Source organism: Diaporthe amygdali (genome assembly GCF_026229845.1).
Source record: "Diaporthe amygdali strain CAA958 chromosome Unknown NODE_3_length_2959817_cov_65_330692, whole genome shotgun sequence".
Taxonomy (NCBI): domain Eukaryota; kingdom Fungi; phylum Ascomycota; class Sordariomycetes; order Diaporthales; family Diaporthaceae; genus Diaporthe; species Diaporthe amygdali.
The window spans coordinates 2,611,357-2,626,965 of NW_026517023.1; the positions used below are offsets into that span (position 1 = coordinate 2,611,357).

Consider the following 15,609-nt stretch of genomic DNA (forward strand, 5'->3'; position numbering starts at 1 on the left):
TCAAAATATTTCCAAGTGGTGAATTACCAATCAATCAATCAATCGCCATACAAGCAACCAAGACCGGACGCCAACCCTCAGTCATAATCCCCCCCAGACTACCCAAGATCAAATGTGATCTCAACTCGCTGGCCCTGACGGTTCAGCATGCCATTTTAACATCCTAAGCCGGTGGCATTCCCCATAGCCGCAGTCTTCCTGTGGTGGTCTACCTGTTCCGCTCAAACCAGCCGCTCTGGCCAGCAGTCACAACAGCCCAGTCCATGGCCGTCTCGCCAACAGCCAGGTACCGGCCAACCCACTTCTGAGTCTCGTTGCTGTCACCTGCAATCTTCTCCGACTTGAAACTGGGCCTAGGAGTCCCCAGGAGGGGCCGGAGTTAGTCTTGGTGTCCTCCCTTCTGATATTCTTGTTTTCGTCCCGAATCCTTGGGCGTCTGTGCTTTCGCCTTGGGATCGTAGTATAGGATGGTAGTCTTCACTCACGTCAGGCCCGTCGAGCGTCGGATTCCGGCGAGGATGGTCGAGACTGTGGAGAAGGCAGGAAGGTCAGTCGGGAATTGCGCGAACGACGAGAGGAGTGTTGTCGCAAGTGGGAGACCTACTGAGGATGGCATCGACGCCGTAGTGGACAAGTCTTCCCAGCTTTGACCACAACCCCAAAGTCAGCAAATCGAGGAGCTGGAGAGACGATGATGTTTAGCCCCCATGGCGCATGTGACGATGCATGGATGGCAGACCATTGGAGGGGAGAGAGGTGGGAGGAGATCCATCGATGGAGAGGGGTTCTGGGGCGCAAGGGGAGGGGAGGTGACCCACCACCATCTTGACGTGTCTCTCTGTCTTGACTCTTGTCTCTGGTGCTGTTCGGCGGGACAGGGTGAGGCAGAGGAGTAGCTTCTTGGGATGATACGCCGCGGGGAACGGAGGGTGAGAGAGGGTGGGCTGTCTGGTCTGGGCTCTGGCTCGGTGTTTCTGCCGGTGTTATCGTTACTCAGGACGAATGGATACTCTCGTGTCAGGTCAGATTGGCTCTGTCCATCTGCCGCCGTGGTCGAGTCGTCGGTTTTGCCAAGGGCAAGAGAGGCAGGCGGGCAAGGAGGCACGAGACCCTTGCAGCAGGCAGGCTGCAAGCAGGAACCCCCGGCACCTTCCGAAACCGCGGCAGAGCATCCGCGCGCACAGCTGGCGGGCAGATCGGTGCAGGTGCGCGGATGCGCTGGGCGTGCAGGTCTGCAGTACGTACCCACGTACCGTTTGGGCGGCGGTACGAGACTAGCAGTACAAACGGTTATTATGTAATGGCAGCTGGCCGGGTCCATGCGCTGTAGCTAAGGCACGCTAGGTAGCTAGGTACCGTATCCCGTTTCCCACACTATCCCAGCTTATCACCGACGGGCGTGGGTTATCGGGACCTGGTGATTGGCGTCCTTGAGCTTCGTCCGCCATTCCCGATTATTTTGGGAGGAGGGGTTGCAGCAGCTGGACAGCCCAGCTGGACTCTGGCAGCTGCGGGATCTCAGTTTTTCTTGGGGGGAGGGCCCTGGATGGGGGACCATGAGTCTGACACTTGGTACTGGCACTGGCATGGTATGTTGAGATGGACGCCGCTCCAGGCCCGTAACGGAAGCAACGTTGAGGGACTTTTTTTTTCTCTGTGCATTTTTTTCCAACAGCTGCCCCAGCTCCAGCCGAGACAAGCCAAGCAATCGCAGGATTTCTAAACTCGGCCGCCCAATCTGTTAATAACTCGCAGTCGCCTTCGCCTCTTCCTTCTGAGACTCAGTTTCTTGTCATTCTCAAACCCTACATCGACAAACCGTGTGTTGTAGTCAGGAAAAGGTGAGCTGATTCTCCATTTATTGCCCCTTGGACCTGGGTATGCCGAATCAGTCGTGGATGACGTTGGCCCGGGACTGTTGAGGCTCGCGGACTGTGTTTTGCAGGCCTGGACCCCGCCAAAACGCCCCTACAGCTTGCCTTGCGTGGTGTGACGGTGGCAGCATCCCCGAGACAGCTTTTTTCTTCGCCGATATAGAGCCTGCCCATAACCCACCCAATCCTCCCTGCCTTCTCTGCTTCCGGGTCGCCATCTCCTTTTCTACCACTCGGACCATCACCGAGCACAATATAACAAGACAGACACAAGGCTGACATTTAAGAGCCTCGCTGCACCAGACAAGCAACTACATCGGACCTCCGTCTCGCCCCTCCTCGATTCAGCTCCTGACCGAGAAAACCAATATCCCGCAACCCGAGCCGACCTCAGAAAAAGTCAGCATCAATACCTACTCCTACTGTCTTGTACCTAGTTTTGCACCTCTGCCTAGAGATTCCTCAATCCTAACTCAAGCGAATTCTTCAGCCCTACTCACAAGATGGCCACTGCTCTCGACCACCTCGCCCTTGGTGGCAGAATCGACTGGCTCGCCTCGCTCGACACTGCCTACAAGCCCACCCAGAACTACCGCCGCACATCCATTGTAAGAATCCACGATTTGGGCAGAGTTCGCCGTCTAATGGCCATTGAAACTTATCATCGACTCGCGTGATTAGATCTGCACGATTGGCCCCAAGAGCAACTCCGTCGAGGTCCTGAACAAGCTCCGAAATGCGGGTCTTAACGTGGTCCGAATGTAAGCTTGCTCCAGCTCCCGCCCCAGCCCAAATAGCCTTCCTGAGTGCTGACCCAATATTTCAGGAACTTCTCACACGTATGTACACGGCACTTGCCCGCACACACAGTCCTAGGAGCTGATAATATTGTAGGGCGAATACGAGTACCACCAGTCTGTCATCGACAATGCCCGCGCTGCCGAGAAGGCTCAGCCTGGCCGTCAAGTCGCCATCGCTCTTGACACCAAGGGACCTGTACGTGAACTGCCATCCTGATCATGTGAAGACAAGAAGCTTACCCTGCCATGAATAGGAAATCCGAACTGGTAACACAACAGGCGATGTTGACCTCCCCATCTCGGCTGGTACAGAGATGAACATCACAACCGACGAGGCGTACAAGACTGCTTGTGACACCCAGAACATGTACGTTGACTACAAGAACATCACCAAGGTCATCCAGAAGGGCCGTACCATCTACGTCGACGACGGTATCCTGGCATTCGAGGTCCTGGACATTGTTGACGACAAGACCCTCCGCGTCCGATGCAAGAACAACGGCTTCATCTCCTCAAGAAAGGGTGTCAACCTGCCCAACACCGATGTCGATCTCCCTGCCCTGTCCGAGAAGGACAAGAACGACCTGCGCTTTGGTGTCAAGAACAATGTCGACATGGTCTTCGCCTCATTCATCCGACGGGGCGAGGACATCAAGTCCATCCGAGAGGTTCTCGGAGAGGAGGGCAAGCACATCCAGATCATCGCCAAGATCGAGAACCGACAAGGTCTGAACAACTTCGCCGAGATTCTCCAGGAGACCGACGGTGTCATGGTTGCCCGTGGTGATCTGGGTATCGAGATCCCCGCCGCTGAGGTGTTCGCCGCCCAGAAGAAGATGATTGCCATGTGCAACATCGCTGGCAAGCCAGTCATCTGTGCCACTCAGATGCTCGAGAGCATGATCAAGAACCCCCGGCCAACTCGTGCTGAGATTAGCGACGTCGGCAATGCCGTCACTGACGGCGCAGACTGCGTGATGTTGTCTGGCGAGACCGCCAAGGGCTCTTACCCATGCGAGGCCGTGCATGAGATGAGCGAGGGTATGTTGCTGTCCCCGTGCCATGATGTCGACCCGAACTTGATACTAACAACCTGTAACAGCTTGTCTCACGGCCGAGAACACCATCCCATACGTCTCCCACTTCGAGGAGCTGTGCTCGCAGATCAAACGCCCCATCAGCGTCGTCGAGTCATGCGCCATGTCCGCTGTGCGCGCATCGCTGGACCTGAACGCCGGTGGTATCATTGTCCTCTCCACCTCCGGCGAGTCCGCTCGTCTGCTCTCCAAGTACCGCCCCGTGTGCCCCATCTTCATGGTCACCCGTAACGCCAGCGCCTCCCGGTATAGTCACCTGTACCGTGGCGTGTACCCTTTCCACTTCCCCGAAGACAAGCCCGACTTCTCCAAGGTTAACTGGCAGGAGGACGTCGACCGCCGTATCAAGTGGGCTGTGGCGAGGGCTAAGGAGCTCAACGTGCTGTCCAAGAACGACACTGTTGTCGTGGTTCAGGGATGGAAGGGTGGCATGGGTAACACCAACACCCTGCGGATCGTCAAGGCTGATACCGAGGACCTTGGTATCGGCAAGCTGGAGGGTTAATGCTCAAAAGTTGTCCGGAATGGGTTCTCAGGCGGTGATGTCCTTGGAATAGGGAGCCGTCCGCGCATAGGCAGCGCGACACACATGGTATGAGGCTGTATGCTTTTCTTGTGAGGGATACATCGGATAGACTTGGGCAGTACGAAATTGAATGAAAAAAAAGTAGTACTCATGACCACCTCTTCAGACGGTTTCTTGGTTACAGCATTCGTCGGCTGCTCGCCCCATGTGACTGTCGGTCGTACATCACGTTAGATGCGGTTTTCGCATGTGTAGGCGAATTCAAGCTGGATTGAATGGAAGAGAAAGGGTTCTCTGGCTCATGATTCACCCAAGGTTAAAGAGGATAACTAGGAGCATGAAAGCATGATGGGCACTCCCCTCTCAATATATTCATGGCGCCGGGCCAGTGGGAGCGAGTTTTGACCTCGGCACTTCCCTCCGTTCCTGCCCGAAAGGTCTCCATATTAGCTTTTACGTGACTCCTGCCGTCGCATCGATGCACCTTTTTGAATCGGTGGGTGGGAATTTCCCCATGCTTATTCTGGGTCTCTTCTGGAAGGATCAACATGGGAATTTGTAAAATTTCCCATGATTGTTTCGTACGGAGATTTTCTTTTCCCTGTATGTGCGTGGATGGTCGGCGAGAACTTCTCGAGGGTGTCCCCACACCCCATGTCCTTATGGAGAACGAATTTTGAGAGCTCAGGGTTCAACCCTCAGCATTCACACTGCACATTGGTAAGGTTTGAAGACGAATCTACACGCTGGTATCTGCGTACTGCCCTGACTCTGCACATGCACCCATCTCATGCAAGATGGAAGTGTATTTCCCTGTTTGACTACAACAAACGCCATCATGGTGACTGGGCACACGGCGATGGCAGAGGAGCGCGAACGATTGCTTGATCGCCTATTGTCCTCAGGGTGCCTGGTCCGAGGGTGCGTGTGCCCACAGACAACATGCTTTCCTTCCATCTTCCTACCTAAGCTCGAGTTGCACAAGATCTGAGGACTTCAGAATGACTCTTCAGAATGGACATCTGACGCCTTTCAAGTACGTGCCACGGAGTTCATGATGTCGACTCACAGGATGTTGTGGGCACTTCCGATTGCAAATTGTTCTTCTCGGCATTGTGGGCCCTTTGCAAGTTTGCAGCAACATTGAATGGGACCACTGCCGCCTTTGTCCTTGGCTAGGTCTGGGAAAATCTGGTTCAATATCATCACTCCACTCAGACAGTCCAATCTCTGAAATTTTTCAATGGTTCCGTGACCAAGACTCTGGTGCTCTGCGCAACGGCAGGTTCATACACCTCGGTTGAAGGCATGTTGTGTTGATATGTGATTTTCGTTGGTGCCTTATTGCTACATCTGCGAAAATATTCCTGAATGTACTAGCATTGTATTGCTAATGGCATCACTCCACTTGCCTGTCAGATACCAATCATCTCGGCGGTTTCTCAGTCGCTCGTTCCGTTTTACGCCCCCTCTACGCGTCTTCATATTTCTTTGGCTTTGCCTAACTCTGATAGTTTGGGCTACATCGTCATGACAGTTTCAGCTTGGCCTGTACCGGGGCAGGTTCGTGTTGTCATGTTGATGCGAGCGAAATCAGTGGAGCTATTTGAAACTTGGACATCGATATTCACGTCCATAGCATTTGACAGGTGGCCTTGAGTTGACAGTAAGCCACGAGGATGAGACTATCAAATTTCACCATGACACGACGTGTCTTCAACCACCCGTTACGTTGTATCATCTCAGCGAGTGCTGGCTATTCAAGAAACCCATGATACTCTCAGGGCTAGATACCCATGCAAATCAGCCACAACTCACCGTTCCAACAGTTGTACATCTCGGACATAAGACCTGCATGACACCTAAATCCTACACGGGTTCTTGATGTTCAGCGGTCCGTCTCTAACATCCTATCGACCCTTTCCGAATACGTGGCGTATGTGATTGACCCGAGGTTGGTTGTCATAAGGTAATGTTGGCCAGTCACTAGCCGTGAATCTTGTCAGATGGCCCAGAATATGCTAACCTAGGTAGCACTGAGGCATACACCTGCATAGGTATATGCCGGGATGAGGAGCGTACGACGAATAATTCCCTGTATACGATTCCGAGCATGTGGGGTTCTTCCCCCTTGCTCCGATCTAGGCTGGTGGCCACACCCGCACACAAACATGCCTGGATTCACGAACGAGACATCGGGGCCGAGGATGAGGGACTCGCCGGTACGACCAACATTGAATGCCGGCCCGGAGTCCATAATTATGCAGCGAATTATGCATAGTGGCTTGAACGGGATTCGGCACGGGTGCACGCCGCAACTAGTTTGTGCAAGAAATGGCTGCGCGAGGAAGGGCGACAGGCATGGGTGATCTCCCTTGTGGTGTGAGGTGGGAACGGGGTTCCGTATTCGCATTCTCTACTCGGTCTCGGTCGTACCGAGCACTTCCTGCTGCATTCCCCATTTAGTCGACGCATTCTCCTGCCTGTATTGGCCTACGAATTCCGTCCTGTTATGAAATTTGGCATACAAGTTTGTTTCTTGTCAAAGTTGACGTGACATCTGATCTATCGCTGTCAAACCTCAATCGCGCATCCATTAACTTTCTGCAGTGGGATTGGACGTGCTGAGCAATTCTAGGCGCTACCTAGTCCCAGTCATAAACAGACGCGCACTGCTACTCCGCTAGAATAAGGTGTCGGAAGCGCCCGAAAAAGCTGGGGTACAACCTGGAGAGAGGGGACCAACATTCTGGTAAGCACTCTGTGGAGCTGAGCTTCTTGGTTGAAAATGTCAACATTTCGTGAGCCTTCGAAATTTTGAATTCGAATTATCCGACTCAATTCATCTTTGAGTAGCAACATAATACCGCTGCAAGTATGACTGACCAACTGAAGGGTGATAGAAGGGGTTGTTGCTGCCGATGGCTGGTGCAGAGCATAGCGACTCCGGCTCGCACGATGGCGCCGTGACAGACCACCACACCATATCGAGCACCACGGAGACCGACAACGAGAAACACCTCGATTTAGAACAAGATGATCCGGACCGGGAAAAGAAGATCAAAGAAGCACTAGCAGAAGGTCATGACGCAGACACACCATCTGGGATTGGCTATGTCCTCGACGAACGAGGCGAGCTGAAGAGGAAACGCTCCATCGCAGAGCAGACGAACCTGGCACTGGCCAAAAGCAGGAGCAACGCTTCTCACCATAACGGTGCCAGCGACCTTGAGAAGGGCATCACTCCTGAGGACGACGGCAAAGACGCCCAGGCAGTCACCGGGAACGAGAGCGATCCGAACATCGTCTGGTGGGACGGTCCCGACGACCCAGAGAACCCAATGAACTGGCCCAGCTGGCGCAAAGTCCTTACATGTTGCATTATCTCATTCCTGACTTTCGTCACGCCGCTCGCTTCTTCCATATTCGCGCCCGGCGTCCCTGCCCTCATGGCCGATTTCCGCTCCGACAGCAACCTGCTGGCCTCTTTCGTCGTGTCCGTCTACGTCCTGGGCTTCGCCTTTGGACCATTGGTAATGGGTTAGTATTCTCGGTCCTCTTCCTTCCCAATCCGTCTATTATAGCAATTGTTTGGAAACTATCAGATGTCGTTTGAGTGGGTTTGCTCACGAGACATGTGACTTGCGCTGTGTGCAGCGCTGAAACCTATGTCCCGAGCAGAAGTTTTAAATGATATATCACGAGCACAATAAAAGAAGTACATTTATACTGACCAAGGTTGCAGCCCCTATGAGTGAGCTTTACGGGAGATCAATCGTCTACCACGTCAGCAACGTGGGCTTCTTCGCATTCCTTATCGGCTGCGCACTTGCCCCGAATCTGAACACCTTGGTCGTTTTTCGGTTTTTCTGCGGTTGCTTCGGCGCCAGCCCACTCACAAACGGCGGTGGCTCCATAGCGGACATAATCCGACAAGAAAAGCGAGGCAGTGCCATGGCGGCCTTCAGTGTCGGCCCTCTTCTTGGTCCAATCATCGGTCCCGTTGCGGGCGGGTTCCTAACTCAGGCAAAAGGTTGGCGCTGGGTCTTCTGGGTCCTCGCCATTGTGGCTGGTGTGGTGACGGTCCTGATGCTCGTGTTGATGCGCGAGACATACGCCCCCGTCATCCTGGAACGGAAGGCCGCCAGGCTGCGCAAAGAAACGGGCAATGAGATGCTGCGGTCCAAACTTGACATTGGCCTGTCTCCGAGAGACCATTTCTACCGCGGCATCATCAGGCCGCTGAAAATGCTCATCAGGTCGCCCATTGTTGCCCTCTTTGCGGTGTACATCGCTGTGGTGTACGGATACCTTTACCTTATGTTCACGTCCATGTCACAGGTTTTCCAAGAAACCTATCATTTTAGCACCAGTGTCACCGGCCTGGTCTTTCTTGGGATGGGGGTTGGTTCTATGGCCGGACTGGCCTATTTCTCGTTGACTTCTGACCGCTACATCCAAAAGATGGCGAAGCTAGAGGGCAAGGGCATGAAGCCAGAATATCGTCTGCGGCAATTACCAGTGGGCGCATTTCTGCTCCCGGGAGGCTTTTTTCTTTACGGATGGACGGCCCAGTATCATGTCCATTATATCGTCCCAATTATAGGGACTGGAATCATCGGTATGGGCAACATAATTATCTTCATGAGCCTTCAGCTGTAAGATTTACCCTTACCCCCTTTACTTGGATTGCTGGTACTGCATTCAGAGGTCGGAGCTAATGTTTCATACAACAGATATCTAGTTGATGCATTCACCATTTTTGCCGCTAGCAGTCTTGCCGCCAATACCGTGGTACGGTCGGTCGCAGGTGCCGTTCTGCCGTTGGCGGGACTGTCTATGTATGAGGCCCTTGGTTTGGGCTGGGGCAACAGCTTACTGGGTTTTATTGCCCTGGCGCTGGCTCCACTGCCATTCTGGATTATGGCAAAGGGAGAGTGGATGAGGACAAAATATGACCTCAAGGATTTGTAGATAATGGGCATTTTCCTATCATTGCATCTTTGCATATCGGCACCGGCACATATCATATAGCCTCTGGCATGAAGGCGTTACATATAACAGATCTACCATTGCATAATGACATTTTCATTTGGAAATACTGCCCTCTTCTTTACCAATCTCTAACTACCAAGTCTCGAATACCATCAGTGCAATCCTATCAAGTTTTCGGGGCCTCAAGCTGAACTGTGAAACCGTAAAGGTGAATGTGAGCATCCGGTCAGAGACCACTCTGCGAAATGCAAACCATTGGAGCTTATCCTCCCCTCGCTGTCACGATCACAGGTTTCGGGAGCCGCCGGCGCAGCGCACCACCGCGTCTGCATCCGAATGATGGACTTTGTTTCTGCCAGCACGGAATATTTGCCGCGGACTCGGCAAAATAACCATTGTCTCGTCTCAACCATCGGTCAGCCAATCTACCTTGGTGGATAAAATACTCAGTGTTGGAGCCGAGACTCGTCACCCCTGTGACACGATCCCCCAGATGTTTCTGTAGTGTTTCTCCCATCTGCACAATGTTTCCAGCCAATTAGATCAAATTCCCGCATGGCGCTTATTGTAGGATTTGCGAACAGCTCTGGAGAACGTCTGCGCTGTGTGGGGGAAGAAGTTTCACAGGTACCTTCGTTCTGTTTCAAGATCGCCCCTATCGGCGGCCAGATATCAAAGATGTGCCAGGGATCCCGGGGCTACCCCGGCACCCGAGGAGCCGCGTCCTCGGACGGCCCCATCCAAAAAGTGAAAGGGTTGTGTCTGCTACTCGACCAAACCAAACATCGCAACAGGGCACTCTTCTGCACGTTGCCCGTCTCCCCGCCACCAAGAGCCGGGAAGCATCCAGACTCATGTAGGCGCCGTGCCAAGTTGTAAACGTCTCAGGGTCCTATTTTGTCTGACCCGTGTGACCGTCCGATACTTATCCTGTCTGATGTAGAAATTTTGACTTGTGAATATGGAGCTGGTCTGATGTGCGTGATTTTAGGTTGAAGGCTTCATAAGATGGCAGCAGAGCCTCTGACCTTCCAGACTTGGTGAGGTTCATCCAACCCTCTGTTGAACTCTCATTCTGAGGCCAGGAGCCATATCTTCTCTTCTAGATTGGTCTTGACGACCTTTTTTTTCATCGCAGTTTATAATACACCGCGGCAGGACTGCATTCTCTTCTTGTAGCTTTTTTCGTCCGGCTGTATTTCTCAAATATCCACATTCAAGCAACATGAAGTTCTTCATCTCCATCCTCCTCCTCATCACTTCCACCTCAGTCCTGGCCGTGCCCACGGGTATGCCACTAGTCAGGACTCAAGGAAGCTCTTCAGCTTCCACATGCACAGGAGGTGGCACAACAAACAACGCTGCCCAAGGCTCATCAAACCAAGGGTCATCAAATTCCACAACAGGCGGCGGCGGCGCAACTGGAAACATCAACCCAAATCTGGTACCAGACTTCGGAGTGGCACAGAACGTAAACGCAAACGCGCGGCAGCAAGGCTCATGCGACGGCTTCAACGCGGCCAGCAACTCCGTTGTCAACATTCCCTGCTCTTGCCCGCCATCACGGGCGTCGTTCCTCGCCGCGCTGAGCAAGAACGTGGCCGCGGGGAGCGTGCAAGGCGAGAAGGTCCAGTTCAACAACGATGCCAGCGACCAGAGCGCCGCCACCAACAAGCAGCGGGCGACTACCATGCTGGTCACGTTGCAGAATCTGAATGGAGCGGGTGTCGGCTGTCCTGCAGTATCTGCTCCCAATTTCGCCGTCATGCAGAAGACGGGGGTTCTTTCTTCGAAGGCTTTTGTGCAGTAGACTAGGAGAATTTTGATATCACATACCGGGCATGAGGGTTGGAAGAGGCTCTTTGGAGTTATAAGTCCGGATCAAATAGGTTGAAATTTCAGGAGGTCAATCTTTCAAGAATAGGCTTGCGCATCCAAGCTGGAAGCTCCCGCGGATATATTGGAGCAGACCCGAGATTCATTGTTTATATACCAAAATCAATAAGATACGATTGTTCATGAGACATTTATGATCCTTTCACTTGTTCAATTATCAATTGGAAACAAATCTCGCTCTTCTAGAGGACTACCGTATCCCGAATCCCGTATCCCGTTTCTTTTGTAATTGATCACATCTGCCATGAATCACCGCCAATATCAACTGCACTCAGTCTAAGAAGTATTTTGCTCAAAATTTATACCTCGCGAAGAATCGTCACTACAGCAATCTGAGTGCTGTTTCTAATCGCTCCATCAGTCTTCAAAAGTTAGCAATTAGATTCGAGAACCGTGCAATGCTATAGCCGAACTAAGCCGAAAAGTCTCATCCGGCCTGGACAAGGTCAGATGACTGCTGCATTGATAGCATAATTGCTTGAAGTTTTTGATCGGTAGCCCATTGTCCAAATCTAAGTAAGGAACGCGTGGTCGTTCAAGATAAGCAGAAGATCAGGCATCAGGACTGCAAAGCCGCCAAATGCCCCACACCGGTAGGCCTCCCGCATAGCCAACAACTTCGATTGGCGATTGTAAGGCTGTTCAGGTCTTCATGCAGGCCGCCTGCATCAGAAAGGTGTCTTCGTTGCCAACTTGTACCAATCTACATTTGAGGGCTCCAATGTTGGGAACAGAAGCCTATTTTGACAGCCTCCGTTTGTAAATGTTCTGACCCCACCTTATGTCTCGCTATCACTGATATCTGCTTCAATCTCACCCACCTTTTCATGACCTTTTACCTTGCTTCTATCTTGCCTCAAGACGAGGGAAGCATCGGTCTTTTCGAACGTCACTTTTTGCATTACGCAAAGCTTAGCTGAGGAAGTTTAAGAACTCTGAATGCGCATTTAGGCCCGTCAACTCCCCATCACAAGAACATCATCAGTGCCATGTCTTCAGCAGCGAAGGCTGTAGCATGTGGCTGTGGGCGACGCTTCCACAGTCAACCCGCTCTGGAGCAGCATCAACGGGACAAAATGAAATTAAGATTGGATTCAGTATGTCATAACTCTTGTACCGAAATCAAGAAGGGTTCGCATGTGCCCAAGTCGGGCCCTCAACATAAATCCAAGATCAGGATCCTAATTCACCTCTTTTTGCATTCTTAAACCTCAGGTCGTGGGTCAACTGCTCGCGTGCCGTTTCTTCATTGTTAACTGAGATCCAAAAGGGCCCTAAGATCATCAACCCCAAAGACCGATGGCTGGCCAAGGGAGCGGGAGATGCTGTTGATACGGTCACCATGGCATCACTCGAACCATCCGACTCAGAGACGATCATCTTGAGCAGCGACCAATATTATCTCATTTGCAGCTATAATTGGGTAAATAAGACTCAGCCAGCTGTCTATGTTCCAGGTAATATCTACAAACTATTCACGTCCTCTCCAAGGTTGTACTGATGAGCCGATGCAGGAGGTGCTCCAATTTTTGAAGAAGTTTCCCTTCCCGCAACAGTCAAGCCAGACTCAGGTCGCCAGTTCGTCGATCAAAATGCGGCAAGGATCCCTGATTATCCTTTCGAAGTCGTATTCCAGGCTGCAGAGATGATGAATCCGACTGTCCGCTTCGACGACATCGACGTGCTTACCAATCGAAACAGCTTGCGCAAATTCTTCGAATTCTGCAAGGGCCGCGCCCAGGACAGCTTTCGTGTCAATTTGTATCTCGTCAACAACACTTTGATCATCGAAAGATGTGTAAGATCGACAACAGAGTTTTTATACGGGTCTGGAGGTTCAGGCTTCGGCCACAATTTTGAAAAAGCCGCGACACGACTGCCTCCAGGCCTCGAGAACAGCTTGGGTCATCACCGCGTGCTCCAATATGACTTTGGAGGACTGAAGTGTGCTGTTCGTTTCGAAGTGGATGCTTCTTATGAGGATCCTGAAATCGCAGGGCCAACTCAGCGCCAAAGTCCGAAAGTTGAGGCACTTGGCGAGGAAATTGAGTCTCTCGCGACGGGGTTGTCTACGATGGTAATGAGCGAAGATGGTGGAGGGCCTACCATTGGATCAGCTAACACAATTCGCTGTGGCAAAGGCACGGCACAAACGAGTGTGGCGGAGCTGAAGAGCATACAAAATCACCGTACGAAGCCAAAGCAGGCATGGCTCCCGCAGCTCTGGTTTGGACGGACGCGATACTTGATCATTGGCCACCATGAAAAGGGCATATTCGACAGAGTTCGTGTACAAGATCTGAAGGAAGAACTTGAGGTCTGGGAGAGAGATGGCGTGAACCAAAAGGCTCTGCAAAAGATGGCTGTATTGCTTTCGCGCCTTCGGGACATCGTCCGCACAAATGACACTAAGGCTTGTGTGCTCATCTACGAGAAGGCTGTCAAACCTCCTACTTTGCGGATTCATACATCCACCACTGGAAGAGGGGTACTGCCGGGCTCTGTGGTAAGGAAATTCTGGGATACAGCAGCGCACTAAATTTATTGCCTGAGTCTATTGTGGTAACTATTAGGACGTGGTGCAGAACTAGATGCCCCCTCATGACACGTGGTGCATAAGCTTGACTGTTTGATGGGAATGCGATGAGACTTCATTCTTGGGCTAAAATTTGTTTTGGCGGGCAGACATGTCAGTAATGATAACAGGGAGATGATACGTTCGGGAAAGGGATGTGATCATAAATGTCGAGAGCCACCGCGCGTAATGTTTCACCCCTGTCTCTTTGGGCCTTTGTTGCCATGAAGTCGCTGTCGATAATTTGGGTCACCTGAGATGAGATGAGTTCTTTGACAGACGATCTCCCTCACATTTCAAGCTCTTGACATGTGGGCTGTGTGTGTAAGCTCAGGTATCCTCAATTTCCATGAAAGTCTCGTGTCTTCAAAGCGGGCGTTGAAATATTATGTGGTCCAGAATCAATTGCGCTCTTCGATGTTCATTTCTTTCTCTGCAATCAATGTCTCTGCAGCTGGTCTGCGTTCTCTAGTACATACCTTTATGCACGACTCAGGCCTGGGAACGTTCAAGCTGCCACGTTCTGCTCCCGTTTCCCCACCAATCCACCCACATACGTACATCAACTTATGGTATCGTGAAGATGAAATCACACGCAGAATTCAAGGTTCCCGGGCTTCGGGCATTTGATTGGCCCCCTCGGGGGTCCATCGAGTACATGCGGAAATGGACTCTCAGTAAAGGCATCACGACCTTCGATGCGCGAACGTCTATGGAAGACCGGTCTTCCGAGTCGCCTCCCTTTTCTCCCAAAAGCAGACCGCCACAAAGGGATTCTTGTGCTTTGTCTCCTCCCACAGCAAGAACGGCGACCTCGCAGACTGTTCATTCGGAAAGCTTCTCTGATAGCGCATATCTAGGTCACCAGCTGCCAACTCACTGGCTATCGGAGGTTGAAAGCTAACAGATTCGTAGGAGATAAAACTGCCCCTGACTGCGCCTCAGGCAGTTATTCCAGAAAGGATACTCACCCGCCCAGCGAGTGCTTTCATTGCGGTCTGCCCTGGCTGCATGCGCGTCAGCTCTCCCCAGCGGGAGACAGCTCCCACTGGTTTATCGACATACACGACGGAGTCAACAGGAAGATGGCCTACCTATTCTGCTGGAGATGCGTGGATGTAGTGCAGAGGCAGATACAGCCGCGTCATATAGGATGTGGACACTATTTCTCGCCGCCATTCCTTTCGACGGCTGACAAGCTTGACCGAGAGGACTTGATGCTATGTGCCGGGTGCCGGGAGTCTTTGAAAAGTGGTCTCAAGGAATTTCTGCATACGTAGGTAGAGAGGGCTGTTCGTTCGTGATCGAGCCGTGGTAGAATAGAGAGAAGATCGAAGACCACATCTGATGTTCAAGGAGAAGCGGAAAGTGCACGTAGCGTCTGACATTCATCGACTATAACAAACCCAGTGCAGGGCTATCGCGGCTGCTGGCGGTTTATTTTTTGTGGAGTAGCCGCGCCTTAAAGTTTATGGTGAGATTTCTTTCTCACCCTGGTCCCTGGATAAATGGTTGAACCCCTAAGATGTGACTACCTGCGGATGTAAGGATGCGTTATCAAGGTGGGATGATTCCAATGCGGAGCACAATGGCGAGAGCATAGCAGAGCAGAGTTGTAACCTTCGTCGCCATCCACGGCGAAAATGGTGAGATCAAGCCCGCTCTGAGGAAAGGGGTGACTGAGCCACATTTACCTCCTAAAAACCAGCCACAACAGCAACCGCTTGTGTTCTCCGAAGGGCGTCTCGGTCAGTTACTCCGCAGTGCGGCGTTTAGCCTGCACGATATCGGCCGGATCTGGCTGGGTTCGGCTAGAACTGGACCCTTGCAGGAAATTCCCGTAGTT

The 15,609-nt window shown here is 52.1% G+C and overlaps 5 protein-coding genes across 5 annotated transcripts; 4 read left to right on the forward strand and 1 right to left on the reverse strand.

The window, feature by feature from the left end:
- Positions 1 to 208: 208 nt before the first annotated feature.
- J7T55_003198 (uncharacterized protein) lies at positions 209 to 772 on the reverse strand (the record flags this gene model as incomplete). The annotated part of the gene is made up of 4 exons (XM_053138350.1): positions 209 to 353; positions 486 to 528; positions 605 to 680; positions 740 to 772. The coding sequence occupies 4 exons, from the start codon at positions 770 to 772 to the stop codon at positions 209 to 211; spliced, it is 297 nt and encodes a 98-aa protein (XP_052999063.1).
- Positions 773 to 2,377: 1,605 nt separating this feature from the next.
- Positions 2,378 to 4,276, forward strand: J7T55_003199 (pyruvate kinase; the record flags this gene model as incomplete). The annotated part of the gene is made up of 6 exons (XM_053138351.1): positions 2,378 to 2,482; positions 2,556 to 2,635; positions 2,701 to 2,713; positions 2,769 to 2,870; positions 2,929 to 3,715; positions 3,777 to 4,276. The coding sequence occupies 6 exons, from the start codon at positions 2,378 to 2,380 to the stop codon at positions 4,274 to 4,276; spliced, it is 1,587 nt and encodes a 528-aa protein (XP_052999064.1).
- Positions 4,277 to 6,468: 2,192 nt separating this feature from the next.
- On the forward strand, positions 6,469 to 9,271 carry J7T55_003200 (cycloheximide resistance protein; the record flags this gene model as incomplete). The annotated part of the gene is made up of 4 exons (XM_053138352.1): positions 6,469 to 6,519; positions 7,201 to 7,837; positions 8,043 to 8,955; positions 9,034 to 9,271. 4 exons carry the CDS (start codon positions 6,469 to 6,471, stop codon positions 9,269 to 9,271), a joined length of 1,839 nt encoding a protein of 612 aa, XP_052999065.1.
- A 1,246-nt stretch (positions 9,272 to 10,517) lies between these two features.
- J7T55_003201 (uncharacterized protein) lies at positions 10,518 to 11,102 on the forward strand (the record flags this gene model as incomplete). Its single annotated transcript, XM_053138353.1, has 1 exon — positions 10,518 to 11,102. The coding sequence occupies one exon, from the start codon at positions 10,518 to 10,520 to the stop codon at positions 11,100 to 11,102; it is 585 nt and encodes a 194-aa protein (XP_052999066.1).
- Positions 11,103 to 12,177: 1,075 nt separating this feature from the next.
- On the forward strand, positions 12,178 to 13,727 carry J7T55_003202 (uncharacterized protein; the record flags this gene model as incomplete). The annotated part of the gene is made up of 3 exons (XM_053138354.1): positions 12,178 to 12,198; positions 12,459 to 12,645; positions 12,745 to 13,727. The coding sequence occupies 3 exons, from the start codon at positions 12,178 to 12,180 to the stop codon at positions 13,725 to 13,727; spliced, it is 1,191 nt and encodes a 396-aa protein (XP_052999067.1).
- Between the last annotated feature and the right edge of the window lie 1,882 nt (positions 13,728 to 15,609).